The 24,663-nt window shown below is 41.4% G+C and overlaps 1 protein-coding gene across 1 annotated transcript in view; it reads left to right on the top strand.

Moving 5' to 3' along the window:
* Positions 1–24,663, top strand: part of SCAI (suppressor of cancer cell invasion) — a 134,243-nt gene that overhangs the window by 86,415 nt on the left and 23,165 nt on the right. Inside the window, exons 4-9 of the mRNA XM_063432269.1 lie at positions 1,357–1,443; positions 7,531–7,629; positions 10,699–10,795; positions 11,757–11,855; positions 14,422–14,574; positions 17,945–18,046. Of these exons, the coding sequence (XP_063288339.1) occupies positions 1,357–1,443; positions 7,531–7,629; positions 10,699–10,795; positions 11,757–11,855; positions 14,422–14,574; positions 17,945–18,046 (637 nt within the window). The remainder of the gene's footprint in view (positions 1–1,356; positions 1,444–7,530; positions 7,630–10,698; positions 10,796–11,756; positions 11,856–14,421; positions 14,575–17,944; positions 18,047–24,663) is intronic.

Below are 24,663 nucleotides of genomic sequence, written 5' to 3'. Positions count from 1 at the left end.
TTTTCTCACATATGTTACACAGGACTTTGGGTTATCCATTATTTATTTATAAAAGGTCTCATAGGGAACACCAAGATTAACTGGTAAGAACAGTGAGGGGGAAAAGTATTTGATCCCCTGCTGATTTTCAACATTTGCCCACTGACAAAGAAATGATCAGTCTATAATTTTAATGGTAGGTGTATTTTAACAGTGAGAGACAGAATAACACAAAAAATCCCGAAAAACACATGTCAAATAAGTTCTAAATTGATTTGCATGTTAATGAGTGAAATAAGTATTTTACCCCTTCGACTTAGTACTTGGTGGCAAAACCCTTGTTGGCAATCACAGAGGTCAGACGTTTCTTGTAGTTGGCCACCAGGTATGCACACATCTCAGGAGGGATTTTGTCCCACTCCTCTTTGCAGATCCTCTCCAAGTCATTAAGGAACACTATAGCATTGGGAATACTAATGTGTTTTTCTAACAATGTAGAGCCCTAGTCATCATACTGTGGCGAATAAATGGTAATTAACCATTTATTTGCTTAACTTAATCCAGCGCCGGGCTCCCTCGGCACTGGTGACCGCTCCTCCTCCATCGACGTCAGCTTCCAAGTGGAGCCGAATGTGTTTTCCTATGGGGATCTTATTTGACACGGGACTCCGTGAGGATGTCCAGCCTCAAATAAGTGCAATTTTCTTGAAATTTTTTTGTTATTCTGTCTCTCACTGTTAAAATACACATACCATTAGAATTATAGACTAATAATTTCTTTGTCAGTGGACAAACGTTCAAAATCAGCAGGGGATCAAATACTCACCCCAGCCCCCTCCCCTCCCCACTGTACATGATGTCTCTGTTCTGTAAGGAAGCAGTTTTCTTGTACTAACTAGCATGTGGAAATTCCAGCATTCAGGCAAAATGTGGGGGAGAAGGAAAATTTCTGTATGGTCCCATTATCCATAAGAAGGGGATCATTCTTTCCTGAAAGTGTATATCTGCACGTTATTAAATATGGTGTATGTAATTAATTTTGGTTTCTAAAACTAATTGGTGTTTAGAATAATGTTCTATAATACTGTCTGCCCTTTGACATTAATCTTCACTGAATCACTTCCTACCCAAAAATCAGACATGGGGAAGGAAGGGAGGAATTTAGTTCACTGAGACCTCCCTTGATATTAAGGGATGTTGTGTTTTTTGATCTGTTTAGGATGCTTCTGCTACTCCTTTTAATTATAGTCAAAGTATTTTTGTGGAGTTTTATCCTCCGTGTACCTTATCACGAGCATGTTAGAAATTAAGCAAATCTACATCTTACTGGTTAGTTTTTATGTATTAAATGACTAATTTTGTGTTCCATTGTTTTAGACAAGTCCTAGATACCCGATATGGTCTCAAACGCTGGCAGATCGGAGAAATCGCCTCAAAGATTGGACAACTGTACTACCATTATTAGTAAGTAATGTCTATAAATAGGACTTTGGATCTATGACCTAAGAGCAAGTAGAGGACTTTTTGTTTTTTGCATGAGATGGATCTTTAGATTTGCTGAGTACTCGATTACATCTTTGGGAGGCTATATTCCAGGATGGTGTAAATCATAACTGGCAAAGGCAGCATCCCAGCAATGACAAGTATAGTAACCACCAATTAGCCACACTCAAATTCTTGGGCATATGCTTTGTGCTTGAAAGGTGCTGTGATAAATATCTTTTGTTTTTTTTCCAGCAATTTTTCGAAGTTTAACAAAGTAGGGCTTGCAGGTCCCCTATTTGGGGAACTGTGTACAGTCTTGCAGGGCCTTATTTAAGGTTAAGTAGCCTGGTGAAACCGGTTGTGATGTGTTTTCAATATCCAGGACACTGAAGAAATGACCAAATAATACAATCCCACTATATCTGATTTCTGATAATTATTAGATGGTACTTACATGGTATGCCAGCTGAATCCCTAGAAAAAGTATTTATTTTTATTCCTTTTCAATAGTCTACAAATCACAGGTCCGTTACAAAAAAATATCCACAGATCAATATAAAGTTAAATGTAATTCCTTCCAGCTGGCAATAAATGCAAGCCTAAGCAACAAGACAGACTGGAATAAAAGTTCTAAAATAGAAGATTCAGCAAAGCAGTTTAATCCATTACACAAATAACATCTACAGACAGGTGGATAGCAAGGGTACTTTCCGATGCATTTCTGTCTCAAGGTACCACCCCAGCAGCTCATGAACAAGGGTAGGTTGCAAAGACGTTGCAAGCCCAGATTTGAATTTTACAATAGATTACTAATCAATTCAAACGTTCTTTTAAATGTATTTTACTTTAAAATTAAATTTAAAGAGATACTATAGTGCTAGGAATACAAAGCTGTATTCCTAACACTATAGTGCCCTCTGCTTCAACTTGTCTCTAGAACACCTTAATCCCCGCACATCCCCAAAGCAGTGGTAGAGGTCTGCTCCTTCTATCCCACATTTCAAACAGGTAGCAGAGTCCCTGAGTTTTAGAGGTGTTAATCTTCAAATGCATTTCCTGATAGGAAGCTTATGGGCATAGTTTAAGCAGCTTGACAGTTGTTGCTATGAGCACCTATTGCGTAAATGTTGGGAAATATGTTATTCACAGATTTAATTTTAAAAAAATCTATTACTATTTATTTATTTTTATTTTGGAGTGTTTATCTTTACTTCAGTACCCTCCATTCTTAAAATGAGAAGAAAAATCATGAGATCATCATTTTTGCAGGACTCTGGTCCAGTCGAATGCTTCTAGAATGCTACTAGAGGCATATTGTAAACTTTGTTTCCAGAAACATCAATGCTTTAAATGTTCTGAGAATAGGGGCAGCATCTGTGCACCAAAACCATTGCATTAAGATGTAGTGTTATTTTTTATGCTTAGTGTTCTTTCACGTGCCTAGGCAGTGTAAAAAACTATGATTTACCCTAATAATGACACCGCATTAGCATATACCTGATTTGTATGTGTGTGTTAAAGGAACACTCCACTGCCCAGATAAGAAATACATTTAAATCACTGTTTTTCATGCATATAATCATTAGGATATACCTTTTTACACTTTGCGTAAGCTGCAGTTCATGTGAACTTCAGCTTTTGCCCTTTGGTTTTTCTCAGGAAGACAGTCTCTTCACTGGGAAATAGCCAATCAGAGTGGGGAGGTAGGGACGCTCAAGTAGAGTACACCTGCCTTTTCCATTCGCTCAGTGGCGCTAACAGAAGCAGGAAGAAACTCTTCTGACCATACAGCCATGGGTGTGTTTCATTAATTATTTCTAAAAGTGCCAATTTCTAGTAGAAATCTGCACTTTTATAATCTGTCGTTATTGGGATACTTCTCACCCATAACGCACTTCAGCAAGCTGAAATGCTTTTTTGGTTTTTGAGTGGTCCTTTAAAGTGAATCTGTGTTTCCCATGTATCAAAATATAAAATTTGCTTTAAAGGAACACTGGTAGACAGCCACTAAAGGGCAGTCCTAACGGCAATGTTTTACATTGTAAAGTTAAGGGGACAGGGACACATCAACCAGACCATTTCAATGAGATGACGTAATCTGGGCGCATATAGTGTTCATTTAATTTTTCTTGTTTTCTATTTTTTTTTTTTTCTTCAATTTTTAATTTTTATTGGTTTTCAAGAACTAGTTCACAGTGGTCGTACTTCCATTGGATCACACAATTACAGTTCATACATTCGTTTGTACATTATTTTATACATTTAATGTTATGCATTATTTGTACAGTAGGTTTATGGTATTTCGCACCTTTACCGTAAGCGGCACAAAGCCATCTTGTACAAATCATGTAATATCTGTGCGACTTATGGAGCATTTGGTATCATTGGCACATTGGACAGTGTCTGGCAGGGATTACCTGGTTATCTCTGGTATATGTGAGCGGTTTAGCAAAGGCCATTTCGGCCCCCTTGTACCCTCGGCTGATGGCCTATGGTCTGTGGTGAGTTGGCGTCCCAGGTGACTGGTCACGGTTGAGGAGGATACCACTCGAGTTGGACATAATCTGCTATACCAGGCCTGGGTGCTGTCTTACAGCCATTCAGGAGGTGGTTAGTTTTGGTTAGCTAGTTTAATTTTTTCCTCGCCTTTGGAGAGCTTGTTTCCCTGTGTCCCTGTTCGATGTGTGCACGTTGCATATACCTGTACTCTTGCTTATGTATGCATTAATCGCCTGAACTGATTGGCGTTGTCTATGTGAACAAACAAATCAACATATTAACTATATACATTGTGGGTTACCTTGTGGGATCTCTTTGTGCGTGCGAGCACCTGATTTTGTGAGCCTGAAGACTCGTGTGTCGGTGTGGCGTTGCAGGTGTGAGCGTGAGTCAATCTTGTGCGCGTACACCTCCCTCCATGTTCCCACCTCTCTTCCCTATGTCTGGCGATTATGTAGGTAAGGTAGCTTCTTTGTCACCCGTGTGTGGTGAAACATAGGTGTCCCATTGTGCTCTAGCTTCAGTGTGGACTAGCCATGCCCGTGATTGGAGTATGGTCATTGTTTCGTAATCCAGGTTTGTTGAAACCTGCATGATCAAGAGATGTTGCAGAGGCGTCTCTGTTGATTTCCACGCTCTAGCAATAAGCGTGTTGGCTGCGATCAGTATGTGGAAGAGCAGTATAGAGTCTAGTTTGTTGTATGTGTTTAATGTCATAAAAAGTAGGCACAATTCAGGTGTGAGTGATATGTGTTGGTGCAGTACTTCTGAGAGTACCTCACCCACCATCTTCCAGTATGTTTTTATTTTAATGCACGACCACCATAGGTGGTACATAGAGCCACGGTCTTTTTGGCACCTCCAACATTGATCAGTGGTTCCCGGGTATATCCGCGCTAGCCTGGTTGGAACCATGTACCAACGATATTGCAATTTTCGCATGAGCTCCAGGTGTGAGGCACATCTGGATCTGCCTCTATGTGCTGTGAATGCCTGTTTCCAGGCGGTCTTGTCGAAGGTGCGGCCTATGTCCGTCTGCCACGCGTGTACATGTGTGTATACAGTGCCTCCCCCCTGGTCGTTTAGTAGGTTGTAGGTCATTGCACGTATTTTTCTAGGGGTGCGGGGAGAAAGACAAGCTAGCTTAAATTGTGTCAGCTGTTGTGCCGGGGCGTCTTTGTCAGTGTCAGCATGGATTTCACCTGGAGGTAGGAGAATATTAGCCTGGAGGGTAATTTAAATCTGCTCTGTAGGTCGGGGAATTCTGCTAGTTGGTTGCTTACGTATAGGTGTCTCACGTGTGTGCATCCCCCCGATATCCACTGGCGATGATCGAATGAGGGGTTGGCTATATGCATGCTGTGCAGGGGAGCAGCCAGAGACCAGTGCTTTCAAGAGCATAATGTTCCCCCGTGTATGTCCCATGTTTTGAGTAAGAGATCTGTGGGGGGCAGCTTCTCTGGCAGCTCTGGTCTCTGCTGCCGCGGCACCCAGAATAGGTGTTTTAGCGGGATCTTGGCGGTCCAGTTGGACTTAATGTCTACCCATTGTGGTTGGTTTTCTGTCTGTGAGGTGATCACTGTAGCAAGCAGGGCTGCTTTGTAATAGAGGCGTATGTTTGGCATGCCCAGTCCTCCCCTTTCTGTGTGTTTGTGTAGGGTTGACGAAGCTACTCTAATTTTGCGGTGTCCCCAGATAAATTTGCAAAACATCTTCTGTAGGGTGTCAACATAAGATTTAGGAAGCGGTATTTGTAAGGTCCGCAGTAAATATTGGAGTTTAGGTAGGAGGGTCATTTTGATAGCCGCTAGTCTGCCCAGCCAGGAGAGGAGCTTTCCCTCCCATGATTTTAGAGTGGCCGACAGTGCCTCAGATAGTTTTCCGTAGTTGCTGTGGAACAGTGCACTGGGTTTTTGGTGATGGTGAGTCCTAGGAAGGTAACATTATCTGTCCTCCAGTCTAACGTATATGCGGTCTGTAGTGCTGTCGTGACTCCCCTGGGTATACCCACCCCTAACGCTTGGGTTTTAGTCGCGTTAAGTTTGTAGTATGACTGTTTTCCGTATGTGGCCACATCTTCTAGGAGGTTCGGTAGTGATGTCTGGGGTTGAGTCAAGGTCAATAAGATATCATCAGCAAATAAATTAGCTTTGTATTCTTTGTTTCCAATTTGGACCCCGTGAATATCTGAGTTGTTCCTAATTCTGGTTACTAGTGGTTCCAACGCCACAACATAGAGCAGGGGAGACAGTGAACATCCCTGGCGCGTCCCATTTGAGATGGTAAACGGTTCGGACACGAAGCACGCGTTTAATACTTGAGCTGAGGGTGAACTATATAATGCCCTAACCACTGATGTAAATTCTGTCAGAAAGCCAAATTTAGAAAGTACCCTCTCCTGGAAGGTCCAATGTAAACGATCAAAGGCTTTTTCTGCGTCAAGGGAGAGTATCAGGCCGCCCCGACCATCCCGCCTTAAGCTGTGTATGATATCCAGGACTTTGCGTGTGTCGTCTGTGCCCTGTCTGCCATTGACAAATCCCACCATTGTGTATGATGTGGGGAAGGATGTCACTCATCCTCCTCGCGTATATTTTAGTGAACAGCTTCACGTCCGTGTTTAGAAGCGAAATCGGTCTAAAGTTTTGGGGATGTGTGGGGGGCTTTCTGGGTTTTGGTAATGTGACAATGTGGGCAGCTAATATTTCTCTTCTAGGTGATTCGGAGTTTACTGCTTCTGTGTAAGCATGAACTAAGTGTGGGGTTAGTGTTGTCTGGAATGTTTTGTAATAAGAATTGTCGAAGCCGTCTGGGCCAGGTGATTTCCCCGTTGGTAGAGCTTTAATAGCGTCTTTCACCTCTTCGTCTGTGATAGGGTTGGGTAGAGTAGTCTGTTGGGCTAGCGATAGTCGGGGTAGGTGGATTGTGTCTAGGTAGGTGTTGATGCTGTCTGTCAGCGGTTGATGGGTGTTAGTGTCTTTGTTGAGGTTGTATAGGTCAGCATAATACCTAGCGAACTCATTGCTGATTTCCCGAGGCATCATGCATTTTTCCCCATTTGGTTTGAGGAGGTATGCTATTTTTTGTTTGACTTGTTGATCCCTGAGCCTGGTGGCCAAGAGCTTGCTTGCTTTGTTGCCTTGCGTGTAATTCGTGGCTTTTCATTTTTTTAAGGTAAAAGTTTGTACGTTCCAGTGCGTGTTGATGGACCCTCCTGGTGAGTGACACGATCTTGTCTCTCAACTCAGTGCTGGGTGTGAGTTGGTTTTGTGAGATGTATTTATCCAATGCTGTTTAACCATGCTGTTATTTTTTTAAGAAAAAAAAAAACAATTCCCTGTATAAGACACTTTTTTTCAACTAGTGTTAATAGCACAGCAGTGTGTACTATCCATTACTTATCTTTCAGATTTCAAACTGTGACATTTCCCATGATGCTCAGCCAGCCTAATGGTTGCACAGGAACCGCTGCAAATGTGGCGAACAAACACTTAGCACACATGGGTTAACACTGGGATATTTGCAATGTAAAACCAATTAACCTTAACACTTCTGCTCCCTCCACAGTCTTCGCACGTCAGAGACAAGTTACCTTAATGAGGCCTTCTCCTTTTATTCTGCAATCAGGCAACGCTCTTACTATTCGCAGGTCACCAAGGAAGACAGGTGAGGCTTTGTTTTGTCTATTAAATAATTATATATATATATATATATATATATAGTCAATACAATGTTAAACAAAAATCTGCACATTAGTCAAGCCATAAGACTTGCTTTTCCCACAGAAATCACAAATATGCAGTGATGTTACTACCACAAACTATTCTGGGTGGTAATATGCAAATTAGTTTAACAACAATCACATTTATATAGATATATATGTACACAATCCAGCGTACTCGCTCATTCACTAAACCATGATTTCACATCTTAGAGATTTGAAATTGTGGCAGGCTTACGCAATATATGATCATATAATGTAACTAAACCCCCATTATTCTTTTTGCCTAGGTGAGGTCTATTTAAATAAAACTATTACAATCTCTACGATTTGAAATCATTGTTTAGTGAATAAGCAAGTGTACTGGATTGTGTAATATATATAATGGCACTCTAAGGACTTTCAGCTCAAAAAATAAAATGTAACTTTTCTTCAGGAAAGGGGACAAACTCAAACGTCGATTTTTATGTAAGCAATAAAAGTTAAAAAGAAAAAAATTTGAGCTGGAAGTCCTTAGAGTGCTATTTTATATTGGTTGTTTATACTGTTTGCTGATAAGCTCCGGGCATTACACAACAGATTGTGAGGAGTGCAGGAATTTTTGGATTGTAGTATCTTCAAGTACAGCCTTCCTCATAATACATTTTGTAATCACAGTAAAGGCTTGCTTTCCTCGGCATACTCTTCATTGTCTCAGTAAAATGGTAGACGGGTTTAGTTTTCATCACAGATGTAATATTACCATCCTGCTAGTTTCTGATTTAGGAAGTTGGAAAAACAAACCCAAACAACATATACCATTCTGCAAGTACGATTTTTAAGGCTGTGGTATGCAATATAGATGGAGAGTGTGTATCAAAAACCACATAGGGAGTGATAATCCCAAAAACAAGTGTAATGATGATAAATAATAATAAAATACAACCTGAACATAGGCAGCTGGCAGAATGTAATCTACAAAATATAAATAACAGAACATAACATAGTGTATACTGTGTAATAAAAATGTATGCTGAATAAAGGTGGACTGCCACTAACATTTGGCAGAGCCGTACCAGGCTCTGTATAATAGGCTCAAGGGTGCCAATTCAGGCTGACGAAACTCCAAGAAATGACTGTAAAGGTTCCGTAGTAAAAAACTTATATTTATTTAAAAATAAAAATATAAAGTAAACTCCTGGTTACAAGGGAGTGGAACCCAAATACAAATAATATAAAAAAGGGGGTATCCACTTACCCAAGCGGTATTAACCTTTGGAGTAGTATAAAACAAATATATAAAATACAAACAAATGTAGGAAAAGCAGCAAACGCGTTTCGGCTTGGTAGCCTTCTTCCAGTGCTGACTTTTATTCCATTTTGGGAAGCGCCTACTCACTATCGTCTATCTTATATTGTGGTATGCAATGTAAAGGTCCAGTCTAATAATAATCACATGCAAGTCTACGGTGTCATTTTACAGATAATGCCAGCAGAGCATAGAGGCAGCTGGCTCAGAGAGGGTTGTAGCCGGCCGCCCTAGGCTTTATGGAGGCGTCCGGCTCATGGAGTGTTGTAGCCGCCCGCCCAGGGGATCCTCAAGGCGGTTGGCTGATGCAGTGTGCGAGGGAGCAGTGATCTTTCTGCAGCTATTCTTTGCTCCCTCGCGCTGTTTAATGATCCTGAGAGCTGGAATATGACGACATTCTGGCCCCAGCACCACTACAAGGAGCAGAGATGAGCTGCAGGTAGATACTGCTCCCTTTCACACCGGAAGAGAGCGCATCCCCACTGGACCCCAGGGAAAGTCCACTCAGCTTTCCCAAAGGTCTCTCGCACACTGCATCAGCCAACCGCCTTGAGGCTCCCCTTGGCGGCCGGCTGGCTACAACCCTCTCTGAGCCAGCTGGCATTATCTGTAAAATGACACTGTAGACTTGCATGTGATGATTATTAGACTGGACCTTTACATTGCATACCACAGCCTTAAAAATCGTACTTGCAGAATGGTATATGTTGTTTGGGTTTGTTTTTCCAACTTCCTAAATCAGAAACTAGCAGGATGGTAATCTTACATCTGTGATGAAAACTAAACCCGTCTACCATTTTACTGAGACAATGAAGAGTATGCGGAGGAAAGCAAGCCTTTACTGTGATTACAAAATGTATTATGAGGAAGGCTGTACTTGAAGGTACTACAGGGAATTGAATAAATAAGAGCTAAATGAAGGAAAAGTATATTGTGTGGAACTCTCCCTTTCAGTCTTGAGCAAAGTGAATAAATTTAGAGCAACTGCTCCACCTGTCTTCTACTGTTTATTAATGAATTTAATTAGTATTATTACCATGTCAAGTAAATAGAAATATGGAGTTAAAAATGTGTGGCAGGTCGAAAATGAAATTGTTTTATTGGGCATTTGCTAATTCTGGGCTATTGCAGCAGCAAAAAATTGCCCCCTATAGTGCTAACCTATTTTACCACAATTTACATTATTTCACAGGGGATAAAACAAATAAAATCCACCCTATTAGAACAGGGGCAAGAAGCATTGTATTTTTTTGCAAAGACCCCTAAAAGTAGCATTCATGTTTTGTGTGCAGCTGTCTTTTGGGGGGGTGGGGAGGAGGGTAAAGTTAAAGGTAGGTATACTAACCTAGAATCTTTCCATGTGTATGGCACAATGTATAGTCCAGTAAGGAAATATGATTAATGATACGTTACATTGCCTTTCAACGTTATGGCCATCCCTGGTCTAGTCGTAAATCTGAAATGACCAGTGACAGGATATGAAGGAATTTCACTCCGATTTTAAATACTGTTTCGCTTTTTTTGTTCCTTGGTTTTTTTTTTTTTTTTTGCCAAACTTGTTTTAACTGAAGTGTTATATATATATATATATATATATATATATATATATATATATATATATATATATATATATATATATATATATATATATATATATATATATATATATATATATATATGACACAAAATCACGTCATTTATCACAACCCTTTTTACTGTCCTACAGACCCGAGCTGGTGGTGAAGAAGTTGCGTTATTATGCCCGCTTTATTGTCGTTTGCCTATTACTCAATAAAATGGATGTTGTTAAAGACCTAGTCAAGGTAATTGATTGCCTTCTAAATGCAGGGGCTCTACAGTAATTGATGTACTGTCCTTTTAATGTGCTGCTTTTATACGTGCAAAGCCAGACAGCTTAAACAAGGTTAGAACAGGAAGTGCATGCACCGTTTTCTAAAAAAAAAAAATCTAATAAATCCATCAGAAATATAGTCAAAATATTTGGTTAGTTAAAATCAACTTTGCGGCAAATTTGCAAGTAGCGATAACACACTGCTTAGCAATCACAAACAACCTCATACAAAACAGACAACCTGTGTAATGGAGGACTGAAGAATTTACAGCGGATTTACTGCTTCTTTACCTACTGCCCTTTTCTTATTACTACTATATCTCCCCCCTAAATTATCATATTCATTAGTCTTTTAATATTGGTTTTGCAGTGAGTTGTTTGGGCTCGCTTTGTTTTGCAAAGCAATCACTATTTTAATGTAGTGATCAATACATCCCCTTTACGTCGATCCTAATATATGTTAGATGATGTATGCTTACATTGTATAATGTAATACACTTAATTTACTATTTGTTGTTAGTGTAACAAGTATTACATTTTAATATTTAGATTTATGTAGAATATTGAAAAAAGTAGCTATTAGCTATGTCTCCAGTTTTAGCTGCTGATAACTGGGCCGCACAGCCAGACAAACCCAGTGCCAAATTACTCTTTATAAAGAAATCCCATAATTTCTTCTACCAAGCACATTGTGCTGATGTCATCAACATTTTCATTTATCTCAATTCCCCTTTGTTCTCACTTTGTGTTAATAGTTTGATAATCAATGAAATGCACAGTTGTAGTAGTACAGGGAGCTCACTGTATTCAAGTTAATTGCAGGATTCTTCCTTGAACTGCTTCACACTGTATGTCTGCAATAAAATGAAATTCACACCCCAGCATTGATCATGCTCGTCCTTCATCAGTTTTATTTACTCCTTCATTCTTAGGAGCTGTCAGATGAAATTGAAGACTACACACATCGTTTTAACACAGAGGATCAGCTGGAGTGGAATCTTGTCCTTCAAGAAGTGGCTGCTTTCATCGAGGTTTCTGTCCTGTTCTATATTCAAAATCTAACAAACTATCAACTGTTTCAGGGGAATAAATGTTTGAATCAACAACATTTGACTTTCATTTTTGTATCTTTTCTGGTTCTTTTTTTACATTGATCTTCTTTTTCATCCAAACGTAATCCCTTAAAAAAACATATACGTTATAATGTCAATACTTTAAAAAAAATCACTAACTATCACAACATTAGTCAGTTGGGTTTATTCATAAGTGAGAATATTAATTAATGAGAATTCTCTGCAATTAATGTCAAGTTTTAGACCAAAATAGCGAAACTGGAAGCATAGTTGACTTGGAAATATTATTGCAATTCAGAAATGTTGTCCTTAAATTTGAATTCCCGACCATTGTCACTTCAGTAAATAACTCTCACTATAGTGTAAATTGCTCTAATTCAAAGTGCATAATACATTTTAGGCCACAGAGCAGAATTGGCAGAATTCAGCTGTGACTTAATTTGGCTATTTTGACCTAAGATTTTGAATTCCAGACTATTTTCAATTTAGTGAGTAATTTTTACATCTCATGATGTGAATACACATGGATTATATTCTTCTTTATATCAGTTTTTTTTTTTTTCAAACTTTTATTTTATTTTTTTTAAATTAAATTAGGTGATCGTTAGGGACTGTCATCAGCAATCGAGACCCAGGTCTCCTTAGATGCCTAGTATACACACATAGAAATACACCTAGTTGTTTACTCGATAATCTAGGAGTTTTGGAGAATTGACAGGCAATTTGAAATGTATACCCACTGGAAAAGTAGCTGAGTTGAATTCTTTAATTTTGTTCTTTTCACATACAGCAAAAATCACCTGGATCAGTGATTAAACACCTGTGTGTATGTATATATGTGCATATAGTGTAAAACGTGTGTCTGCAAGGTAGGTTGTGTGTATTGTTAGTGCAGTTGCATATTTGTAATTTTGATAGATGGATTTGATGGGCCTAAGTCTCTATTTTGGGCATTGTAGGAATTTGACTGTTCAGATTAGCACACAAAAATCTACCATACTTGAACACTCCAGGGTATCTCTTATGGTGCATTGTATTCTGTGCCTTAAAGGAGCACTATAGTGTCAGGATTACTAACATATATTGCTGAAGTGGCTGTTTAGATGACCATTCCACTTTCTGTGCTTTAAAATTGTGATTTTTACTCCCGTTTTCTCGCACACGCCACACCAGTCTAGCCATCGGTTGCCCACGCCTGTCTCCACCTCCATGGCTAAGTTCATCTAAATGGTTTTTTTTTTTTATTATTATTTTATTTACATACATATTGCATTTTTCCTGTGTGTTTTATAAATCTGAAATGCACCACTATGATCAACCCCCTCACATGCTCAACTAACTCTTCTAAAGTAAAACAATACCCCCAATGTATGCATTTGCACTGTCTTGTTAAGTTACAGTACCATGTAAAAGACCTGACTATTTCAGTTTTTACAGTTAGTACTTTGATAGAAGGATTTGATGGGTCTGTATACTATTTTGGGACATTGTAGCATTTTGACAGTTCAAATTACCCCGAACATTCATATAAATCCATGCTATTTATTTGACTCCATAAATGCATACAATTTGCAAGTGTGGACAACGTGGGGCTGCATGGCCACAGCTGATAGAGGGGAGACCTAGGTATTGATTGATGCATGGATCACCCATGGATTCAACCTTGCTCACACAAATTTGTAGCATCGGGGGATTTAAATCCCATTAAAAAGGGTTGCATGCAGAGCTGATTTTGATCACTGCATACAGCTCCGTGTTGGGCCACTAAATGTATTGGGTTTCTGTTATGTGAGCAGGGATTTTGAAGCATTGGGGGTTAATGTCCATGTATGAACAAAAGGTTTTATATATATATATATATATATATGTATGTGTGTGTGTGTGTGTGTGTGAAACATACACAAAAAAAAGAAAGATCGATCAAGCCCCTCCCTCAGCCAGAATTGTGAAGTGATGCATGTCACTTTATGGTAATAGAAAACTTGAGTATAATAATATAGATGAAGAATGTGTGATATTGAAGATTAGTTTGGATAATCCATAATGCATAGCTTAAGTCTTAAAATTACACTTTTTAAAATCTTTTCCGACTTCAAAGAGTGTGTCAGAATAAATGAAAACTTTTGCTTCCTCCTGAGACAATTCTTCAAGTTTTGCATCTAATTACCATTAAATCTAAATAATGAAGCTATAGCCTGTGGGTTTTGATGAACGTTCTGAAAGTTCCTGGGCTCCTCGTTTTTTCCCCTCATAAGTGGGATGCCATCCTGTATTTCATGTCCTTCAGATCACCACCTCTGGGATGCAACATTTAGATTTTTTTTTTTTTCACATTTAATGCATTCATTTGAATACACACAGAAAGTTCTTTATTTCTATTACATGTTTGTTACAGTACACATAAATTTCAGTTTGCTTCTTCATTTTCTTTCCCAGAGAAACGTGATTCAAGATGACCTTGAAGCAAAGTGTATTGAAATAGTACATTTCAGGAATTAAAGTCTGTCTCCATTTTTGTTGGCAGGCAGACCCAGTGATGGTTCTAAATGATGACAACACCATAGTGATCATTTCCAATAGACTAGCGGAGAGTTCAGGGCCTGCATTGGAGCAAGGCATGGTGGTTGGTCAGCTAATGCTTGCAGATGCTCTTATCATTGGCAACTGTAATAACCAGGTAAGAATGATTGTCCAGTTTGAAATGTCAGCAAAAATTTGAAAGGTATGTTTGTGTTTCTTTCTTTTTTGTAGTATTCTCAATAAAACCATGTATTCCTAATGCTATATTGTCCTACTAAATTGGTGATCCAAAAAGCTGTTACATTTACGTTATTCTGCCCTGCATCCCTAGCTGAGATCATCCATCTAACTTTTATGCCCAAGCTAGGTTTGTACACACTGTGTGCTGAGAGTCTAGTCTATAATGACATGTCAAAGTTGATAGTTAAAGCTGACGTCTCTGTCACTCCCATTGCCTTAACGCTTTGTCTCAGCTCTTACTCTGCATTGTTTAATTTCTGTACCCTTTCTTCAAGCTCTCAAGGGTCCAGTGCAGAAACATTCTCTATATGTTTCAGGAACATCCTTTACAAAGAGTAACTTTAATTTAATTTAGAATAATGCCCATGAGAAATGGTAGTGCGGAATTGCAGACTTTCGTTGGTTCTAGGACCTGTTCCACTCACACGCTAAGTGCAGGCTTATGAAACTGCTTAATGCGTACTTTGTCACAGCAGTCTCCTTCCCTTTTCCGGCACTTCAGCTGGTGACTGGATGAAATGAGCTGGGATTTGCCACAAATTAATATCGCGTCTAAATTCGAATCACTTTTAATGAGGGAGCTACTGGAATTTGCCAATTTGTTAAAAATGTGTTAACAGTAACTAGGGGACAATTAAGTCTAATTACCTTTTTAATCTATCTCGGTAACACTGTTAATCCATACAGAGCCATATTACAAAGCTACGTATCACACCCATTAATCAGCTCGGTTGAATATGTTGACACAATTATGCAATATAAATTGTCTGTTAGGATTTTTAAACAACCATCTCAAATCAACCTTGCAACTTTAAAATGTTCTTGTCTATTCCGTAGCTTCCAAAATTTCTCTAGCAGAAGTAAATAGTCCAAATAATATAGAAACTAAAATAAACAGTATGGTTTTGATACAGTTGTCTGTCGCTTTCATTGCATTTAGAAAGACCAGCTTCAGCTCAGTCTCAGGTTACAAACAATTATCTTGATATCAGATTAAATAATCTGTTTGTGCAGCAATGTATACGTTGTTTGACCAATTATTCTAGAGGGAGGAGTTGGTGGATTTTCGTTTTATTGGGTTCTGCATTGAGCTGGGTACTTAAAGGGACACTCCAGGCACCCAGACCACTTCTGCTCATTGGAGTGGTCTGGGTGCCAACTCCCACTACCCTTAACCCTGCAAGTGTAATTATTGCAGTTTTTTATAAACTGCAATAATTACCTTGCCGGGTTAACTCCTCCTCTAGTGGCTGTCTATTAGACAGCCACTAGAGGTCACTTCCTGGGTTCTAGCACAGGTTTTCTGTGCTAGAGCGTCGCTGGACGTCCTCACGCTGTGTGAGGGCCTCCAGCGTCGCTCTATTCCCCATAGGGAAGCATTGAAATTTTTAATGCTTTCCTATGGGGTGCGCTAATGCGCATGCGCGGCATTGCCGAGCATGCGCATTAGGTCTCCTCGGCCGGCGGGCGAGATCAGTCTCGCCCACCGGCCGACGTAAGCAGAAGGAGGAGCGGCGGGGAGGAGGAAGCAGCGACGTGGGACATGTCGCTGCCTCTGGTAAGTCACTGAAGGGGTTTTCACCCCTTCAGCGATTGGGGGGTGGGAGGGAGAGGGACCCTCCAGTGCCAGGAAAACGGATCGTTTTCCTGGCACTGGAGTTTCCCTTTAAATAATAATTTGCTAATATCTAGTTTTTACACACTTACTACTACATTTTATAGAAGTCGTTTTAATGATCTTTACTGTGAGTTTTAAACAAGATATTAATGCTACTCCTGCTGAATTTCTAACCACTAACCAACTCACTGAGCAGATTTTCTTGCACCTAGGTACATTGATGTGTTAAATTTTCCACTTTGTAAAATCCAAAATGGCATGCAGTTATACACTAGGAAAGAGAACTATTCACATTTTTTTATTCATGCTTTTATTTTTAGGAAATTATCAAGAAAATCAAACAATCTTAAAGGAAAAATATTTTAAAGGACCACTCTAGTGCCAGGAAAACATACTCGTTTTCCTGGCACTAGAGTACCCTGAGGGTGCCCCCACCCTCAGGGACCCCCTCCCGCCGGGCTCTGGAGAGAGGAAGGGGTTAAACTTACCTCTTTTTCCAGCGCCGGGCGGGGAGCTTTCCTCCTCCTCTCCATCTTGATCGCGACGTCATCGGCTGAATGCGCATGCGCGGCAGGAGCCGCGCTCGCATTCAGCCGGTCGCATAGGAAAGCATTTACAATGCTTTCCTATGGACGCTTGCGTGCTCTCACTGTGATTTTCACAGTGAGAATCACGCAAACGCCTCTAGCGGCTGTCAGTGAGACAGCCACTAGAGGATTTGGAGGCTGGATTAACCCTCATTATAAACATAGCAGTTTCTCTGAAACTGCTATGTTTATAAAAAAAAGGGTTAATCCTAGAGGTACCTGGCACCCAGACCACTTCATTAAGCTGAAGTCGTCTGGGTGCCTAGAGTGGTCCTTTAAGTTTACAAAGTGCAATAGCTAGAGTTAGCACTTCATGAAACGGAGTTCACTAATGTAAAGTAGATCAGAAAAGACAACAAATGGGTTGTTATATTGGGAGGGGAAATCCCAGTATGGTTGTAAAAGATTTAAATGTCAAAGAAAAGATTAGAGGTGAATAGGAGAGTGACTGGAAGAAGGGGAAGGAACAAGGAAGATTGTATTAAGAAGGGAATGGAAAGGTAATGGCAACCTAGTTAAAGAAGTACTGTGAAATAAGTCTATTATACATTACCTTTCCAACAACTACATATATAATGATGCACTGCTGATTGTTATATGTATACTACTGGAGAATAATCATTGTTTTGAAATGAATCACTGATATTGTATTTTTCTCTGTATATAACCACAATGGTAACGAGTTTGTCCTTTCTAATCAAGGGTTCTGTTTGCAAGCAATGAGGATGGTCAGTTATCCATGAAGCAATATGTGTGTGAATACCCAGTAATAAAAATCATTGGTGGCCTAAAATGTAAATGACAATATTTAGTGGTTGTGGATAACTTGGGATGTACTTGGGATGTACAGAATCAAAAATAGGACTAGTCCATGAGAGCATTTAGATTCATACCTTCACATGTCAAATCCAGTAAGAACTGAAAAATGTTTGGTATAAATGTATTTTCCAGAATATATTTCAAAACTGGCTAAAAAGATTCCTTGCAGAGAACATGATTATGGTCAAGTAGAATGCATATGCCTGTTTTTTTTAATTGTTATTTTTACTTGTTCTTCTGATTATTTGTGTTTACTTTCTTAGGTTAAGTTTAGTGAGCTGACCATTGATATGTTCAGGATGTTACAAGCCCTGGAGAGGGAACCAATGAACCTCACCTCCCAGATGAATAAACCAGGATTGCAGGTTAGTCTCCGTAATATGTGTCAATGCCTTTTCTTTTGTATTTATGTTGGTTTTTATTGGTTTTTCATAACATAACAAAAGAAACACAGTGACATATAGACAAAGTTATACAATAGTACATGTGTTCTCCTCGTATGTTTGTATACGAATATGGCACTCTTTGAGTCTAAATGTGGCTAAATCAGGTAGCAAGTGTGTGAGTTGGCCGTTCTTCTCATACGTATCTCTTAGTGAGCTGAGATACCTCTCACCATTGAGGGGTACCCTTGCCTTACTACCTCTATCTCTTGCCTTCGTTAGGCTATCGGGGTTACCCCGCTGTGTGACTCGTCGGGTCAGTATTTCATCCTACTGGTAGTGTTTGGGTCAGTACAGTCGTTGGTACACCCCACTAGGTTGTGTAGTCTTACATTCGGTGTGTCTTTTCGGTGTGTTATGTCCTAGGACGTGCGGAATATGCTCGTTAGGTCATTGTGTGTGAGCATCTACTGTCACTTATGTTGTTATAATGTGTCTAAAGTAGATAGCCGTCTGGTACTCCCGGCTCATTGTCTGGGCTGGATAGATTTTCGCTGGGTACTCCATCCAGGGTACACTTGCTACTTTATCTGAGGTAGAGTTACCTATTACGTGTTTTCTAAGTGAAGGGGTGTTCGTAGCGTCCCGGGCAGGTCTGTTGCCTGCCGTTATTCTTTTTATACCCCTTTTGTGTATGTAGCCCTGTTCCGTATCCCACACGTCCCCCCGGTGCCTCCAGGTCCCTTTTTTTTTTTTTTATATAGTTTTGCCCCACGGCTTTGGGGCGGGTGTCTAAGTATGTGGACTATGGGGTTCGGGTTCTCGGAGGGTGCTGGTCACCACCTCCGTGTTGGCAGCTGGCTCCTCTGTGGGTTCATTTGTGCCCCCGGTGTACCGTCCATTCGTCAACCTTGTGCCCCTCCCATTGCCTCCCCCCCTGTTGGTAGCGTATGTTTGGGGTTCGGGTAACTTCATCTCTGCGTCTGGGGTTCAGGCCATGTTTCGTGGTCCTGGGTGTGTGTGTTAGGTGGCCATGTGGGGTGGTCGGTCAGGTGTTGTTTGTTCTGGGGGTGCCCTGGTTTCGTGTTGCTCGTATTTTAGGGCTTATGCAAGCTCCCGGTCTCCTCCTCTAAGTTTGATCAGCTGTATGTGTGTGTAGTCTGATACTTGTCGGGTCATGGTGGAGTGTCTGTGTCCTTCTGCCCTCTGTCCAGTTCACATAGCTCGCCCAGATGTCGTCCCCCCTGCGGCCCCAGCCAGGCCAGGTCAGGGCGTCCATTTGTGGCCGTCTCTCCCCCCATCCCCCGCCAATGCCTTTTCTAAAGGGCTTGCTACCCTAACAGAAAGTAGTTAGTCATTATGCAGACTGGAGAGAACAGGAAAAAAGGAAAAAGGCATGGGACACTGTTAGTACAGCTTACATTTCACACTTAATCAAGTCAATCAGTACTGACTTAGTCAGACTGCAAAGTACACAGCGTCACTATTTCTAACTGACAGAGAACCATTTGCATTACACTTGCCTATTATATTGTGATCAGCCAATTCTGTTATTGATGTATTATATGTAAAATAAACGCTACACCATTTAAAGCTAGATTTGCAGTGGTGTTTATTTAGTAACATTTTAGGGTGGCCTGGTAATGTTTCTGTCCCTTGTGCATTCTTCTTAAAAAGTCAAAATGTTGGTAGGTCACTGTGTTTAGTGGCTGAATAAAGTAATCTCAATTTTGTTTTGAATGATGGAGCATTTATTTGATACCCATGTAATTGGACCTGGTGAAGAGCATTGCTGTAGGCCAAGTATGTCAAACATGCGGCCCACAATGGGTATCTTTGCGCCCAGGACTGGACTCGCCTACCGGGATACGGAGAAATGTCCCAGTAGGCTGCCGCCCCTGGGGCCGCTTTGTGCTGTGACCCTACCACGGGGATTCATACCCGGGGGCGACGCTACAGTGCGCAGGGTGACTGACTACGTGCAGAGCAGGCCAGCCACTACCCCTTCCCTGCTGCTCACAGTGCCAGAGGAGCATGTGGCCTGCTTGAGCGGAGAAGATCCTGCAAGGCTGGACTGGAAGACGTCTTAAGGCAGGGGTAAAGGAACTTGGGGGACCTTCCTGTAGTGTAGTGTGTTAAATTGGGGGGAGGGAAGGGAACAGTGTATTAGAGTGAGGGGGGAAGTTTATTAAATTGTGGGAAACAAAGTGGAGGCAGTGTGTTAAAGGGAGGGGGAGGACAGTGTATTAAATTGGCAGAGGAAGTGGGCAGTGTATTAGAGTGGTGAGAGGAAGTGGGCAGTGTATTAAATTGGGGAGGAAGAGAAGGCAGTGTATTAAATTAGAGATGAGGGAGAAGGGGCAGTGTATAAGATTGGGGAGAGGGGGCAGTGTATTACAGTGGGGGAGAGGGCAGGCTGTCTGATAAACTTGTAGTAAAACTTTTGAGTACATTTTATATATATATATATATATATATATATATATATATATATATATATATATATATATATATATATATATATATATATATATATATATATATATACTCAAGATTACATATTGTTTGCATGAGAGTGATCATTTTAATTAATTTTAGTTTGTGTTGGTCTAGGTCAAACAATTAATGTTGTTTTAATCCACCCACTGCTAATTATCTCTAACCCAAGGGATATAAACAAGCTTATTGAGCAGTTTCTTCGTTCGAGATCGAGCATATAGAACCATTTAGGGTCAGTGCCACAAAATCATAGTATGTACAGATATATACCACGTTGGTACCTGCTATAAAGCCCAATGTTTAGTAGTCCAGCCAAAATTCCAGAGATCAGGATAAACAAAGACATAAGCCGGGGTCAATATGCAGATTAATATCAAGGGTCTGGAACACAGGAACTGAACACACACAACAGGATCAAAGACTTGATGAAGTTTCCAGGGCAAGGCTGTGTTTATATACCCAGCTGATACTGATCAATCTCAGGTAAAGCACAGCCATAGACTAGTCCAGCCCCTAGTGCTGCAGGCAAGCCTAGATGAACAGGACTATAATAAGTCCAAGGACTAGGAACTGCTGTGGCTCAATGGTAAAATGGCAGACCCAGGACAGCAAAGTACCCAGGTTTACTTATGGAGTGAAGGGGTGAAGGAGAGGTCAAGAGTCAAAGAGAACACCTAGGCAGCATGCCTAGGAGGTAGAGGTGATGGAAGTGCCGTTGACTTGAAGGGAGGGAGACACGGGAGGAGCAACACTTGAATGAGGAAAGACCAGAAGTCCTGCTTTAGGTTTTAGGAGGTTAAGGTAGGGAGGAGCCATCCAGCTGGAAATAGCAGAGAGGCAGTCGGAGACACGAGTCAAGATGGGCGGAGAGAGATCGGAGAGGACCGATAGACTAGCATGTTATCTGCATAGAAATGATATTGGAAGCCAAAGGACCTAATAAGTTTACCAAGGGAGGTAGTATAGATCGAGAACAGTAGGGGGACCAAGGACAGATTTTTGGGAAACACCAACAAAGAGGGATTTTGGAGAAGAGGCAGAGCCAGAGAAAGAAACTGCTGATCGTAGATTGTCGAGCGGCTCTGGGCTCTGTCAGTGTGTTTGTGGTCGTGTCCCGTACGTCGGGGTGATTGTGGAATGAGAGTGAAAAGTGTGAATGTCGTGCCGTTTAAATCAATGTCCGTAGAGCTGACTATAAACCTGTTCACTCCCGGTAGGAGCAAGAGTTCACACCCCTTGGGTCGCGGCTTCACGGTTCCTCATTAATGAGGGAGCTTGTTCCAGTGAGTGTCCTGGGGCTCATAGTCCTAAATTAGGCTGTGGCTGCCGTGTAGGGTGCTGCGAAAAAATGTTGTGGCACAAATTCCATCTTGGGCTGCGTGTGGGTCCTGCCGGTTGTTCCATGGAGTCCAGTGCTGTCGGTGGGAGGTTCAATTTATCTAGGCTCGGCCTGCACCCCAGCGGTACCGGATTTGTTGCGGCCGTAGGAGGGAGGTGTACTGCCGGAGGGACCTTCTCCAGGTCAGTGTCCCACTCGAGAGATCCGCATAAAACGATAAGGTTATTTCCTTGAAGGTGTATGTTGAGTGACCCTTGGTGGCTTCTAGTACTGCTCTTTTGTCCCTTGTGTTCTGGAAGCGGATGATGACGGCCCCTGTAGCGGCCGGCGGTGCTGTAGCTGGCCGCGGTAGGCGAAAGATCCCGTCCATTGTGATTGTTTTGGCTGCCTTTGGTGTGAGGTTAACAGCTGCCTGATGTAATGTGGGAGCTCAGCCTCCGGTACCGAGTCTGCGATGGGTGTTCATGGGTGGCCGGTTGCTGGTCGTGGAGTGTCGCTTGCTGTTTTAGCTCTTGGACAGCCGCTTGCAGCTCTGCGATTTGGCGCGCGTGGTCTTTGGAGGTATTCTCCGTGGTTCCCAGCCGGGTTGACGGGCCTTTCAGGTCCTCCCTGACCGCGGCCACATCCACTGATATTTTCCCGTGGTGAGTGGCCATAAGCTCTCTTGATGGCTTCCATGGTCACCGGTGTGGGGGTTAGTGCAGGTGGCCGCGACCTCTCTGTCGGTGACGGCACCCTGGTCCGCATGAAGTTCCCTTCCCCCTCGTCGGATGTCCCATCTGAAAAGTCAGAGCATCCTCCATGTAGGGACGCCATTGTTGCGTCTGCTGCCTCGTGGGCCTGCTTCCACATTTCCCCGATGTTCATGCCCTGACTGGGCTTGTCAGGTTTTTGTTTTTTAGTTTTTCTACCCATGGTGGTCGGGTGTATCGTGGGGTCGCACTGAGGGGCTGTCGGGTCGCAGTTAGTTTCTGGTAGGAGCAGTTTGGGGTGATTTCAGTTGGGAGCTCCGCGGCCATGCGACCGTCCCTAAATCATTGGATACTTAGATCACATCTGTTTCGACATCGTGATGAGCTCAGAATCCAGGCTGAATCTGGTCAAGAGAGTTGGATTAAAGGAAGTCTGTCATTCTCGTATACACGACTCTTTCAAGGATCTTGGAGGCAAATGGCAGTAGTGAGATAGGGCTTTTTTAGAATCGGTGTTAAAGTTGTATGTTTGAAGGGTGAAGGAAATGTGCCAGAGGAGAGGGTACGGAGGCAGTCATGTGTTGAGCGTAATTGTCGCCGTGCTGTGGCTGTTAGCCTCATTGGGAGTTCAAGCATTTGCACTGAGTACCGTCTGTGGAATTGTGAATTTACTGTAGGCTGACTTGACCTGCTCAATAAGCGTGTTTTTATCCCCTGGGCCTGTTATTTATGTGTTATGGATACACGTGCATGCTTATGATATATAGTGTTTTGCAATAATATGTGTCTCTGTATCTACAAACGTGTATGTCTGTTTTGTCGTCTTTGTTGAGTACACATGGGTCAGTGATTGCTTAACCATGACCTTGCATTTGTTTGTGGACATCATTTCCCGAGCATTTTAGCCAGTCTAAAGGCTAGCTGGGTATCCAGGAACCTATTGGAAAAAAAGCAGTAACCGAATTGGTAAACACAGCAAAAATATAATAATAAATACAAATTTTAAAAATGTTATTTTGTACAAAACCGTTATTCTTCAGAGTTCCTTAATTGTCTGTCTGTTTTTTCACTTTGCCCCTTTTCAGATTTTTGTACAGTTGCAAGAAAAAGTATGTGAACCCTTTGGAATGATATGGATTTCTGCACAAATTGGTCATAAAATGTGATCTGATCATCATCTAAGTCACAACGATAGACAATCACAGTCTGCTTAAACTAATAACACACAAAGAATGAAATGTTGCCATGTTTTATTGAACACCCCATGTAAACATTCACAGTGCAGGTGGAAAAAGTTTGTGAACCCCTAGACTAATGACATCTCCAAGAGCTAATTGGAGTGAGATGTCAGCCAACTAGAGTCCAATCAATGAGATGAGATTGGAGATGTTGGTTACAGCTGCCCTGCCCTATAAAAAACACATCAGTTCTGGGTTTGCGTTTCACAAGAAGCATTGCCTGATATGAATGATGCCTCGCACAAAAGAGCTCTCAGAAGACCTACGATTAAGAATTATTGACTTGCATAAAGCTGGAAAGGGTTATAAAAGTATCTCCAAAAGCCTTGCTGTTCATCAGTCCACGGTAAGACAAATTGTCTATAAATGGAGAAAGTTCAGCACTGCTGCTACTCTCCCTAGGAGTGACCGTCTTGTAAAGATGACTGCAAGAGCTCAGCGCAGACTGCTCAATGAGGTGATTCTAAGAAGAATCCTAGAGTGTCAGCTAAAGACTTACAAAAGTCACTGGCAAATGCTAACATCCCTGTTAGCGAATCTACAATACGTAAAACACTAAACAAGAATGGATTTCATGGGAGGATACCACAGAGGAAGCCACTGCTGTCCAAACAAAACATTGCTGCACGTTTACAGTTTGCACAAGAGCACCTGGATGTTTCACAGCAGTCCTGGCAAAATATTCTGTGGACAGATGAAACCAAAGTTGAGTTGTTTGGAAGAAACACACAACACTATGTGTGGCGAAAAAGAGGCACCGCACACCATCAAAACCTCATCCCAACTGTGAAGTATGGTGGTGGGGGCATCATGGTTTGGGGCTGCTTTGCT

Source organism: Pelobates fuscus, chromosome 9, assembly GCF_036172605.1.
Source record: "Pelobates fuscus isolate aPelFus1 chromosome 9, aPelFus1.pri, whole genome shotgun sequence".
Classification (NCBI taxonomy): Eukaryota; Metazoa; Chordata; class Amphibia; order Anura; family Pelobatidae; genus Pelobates; species Pelobates fuscus.
Note: the sequence above shows the minus strand (reverse complement) of the source record. Positions and strands in the feature narration are given on the sequence as shown.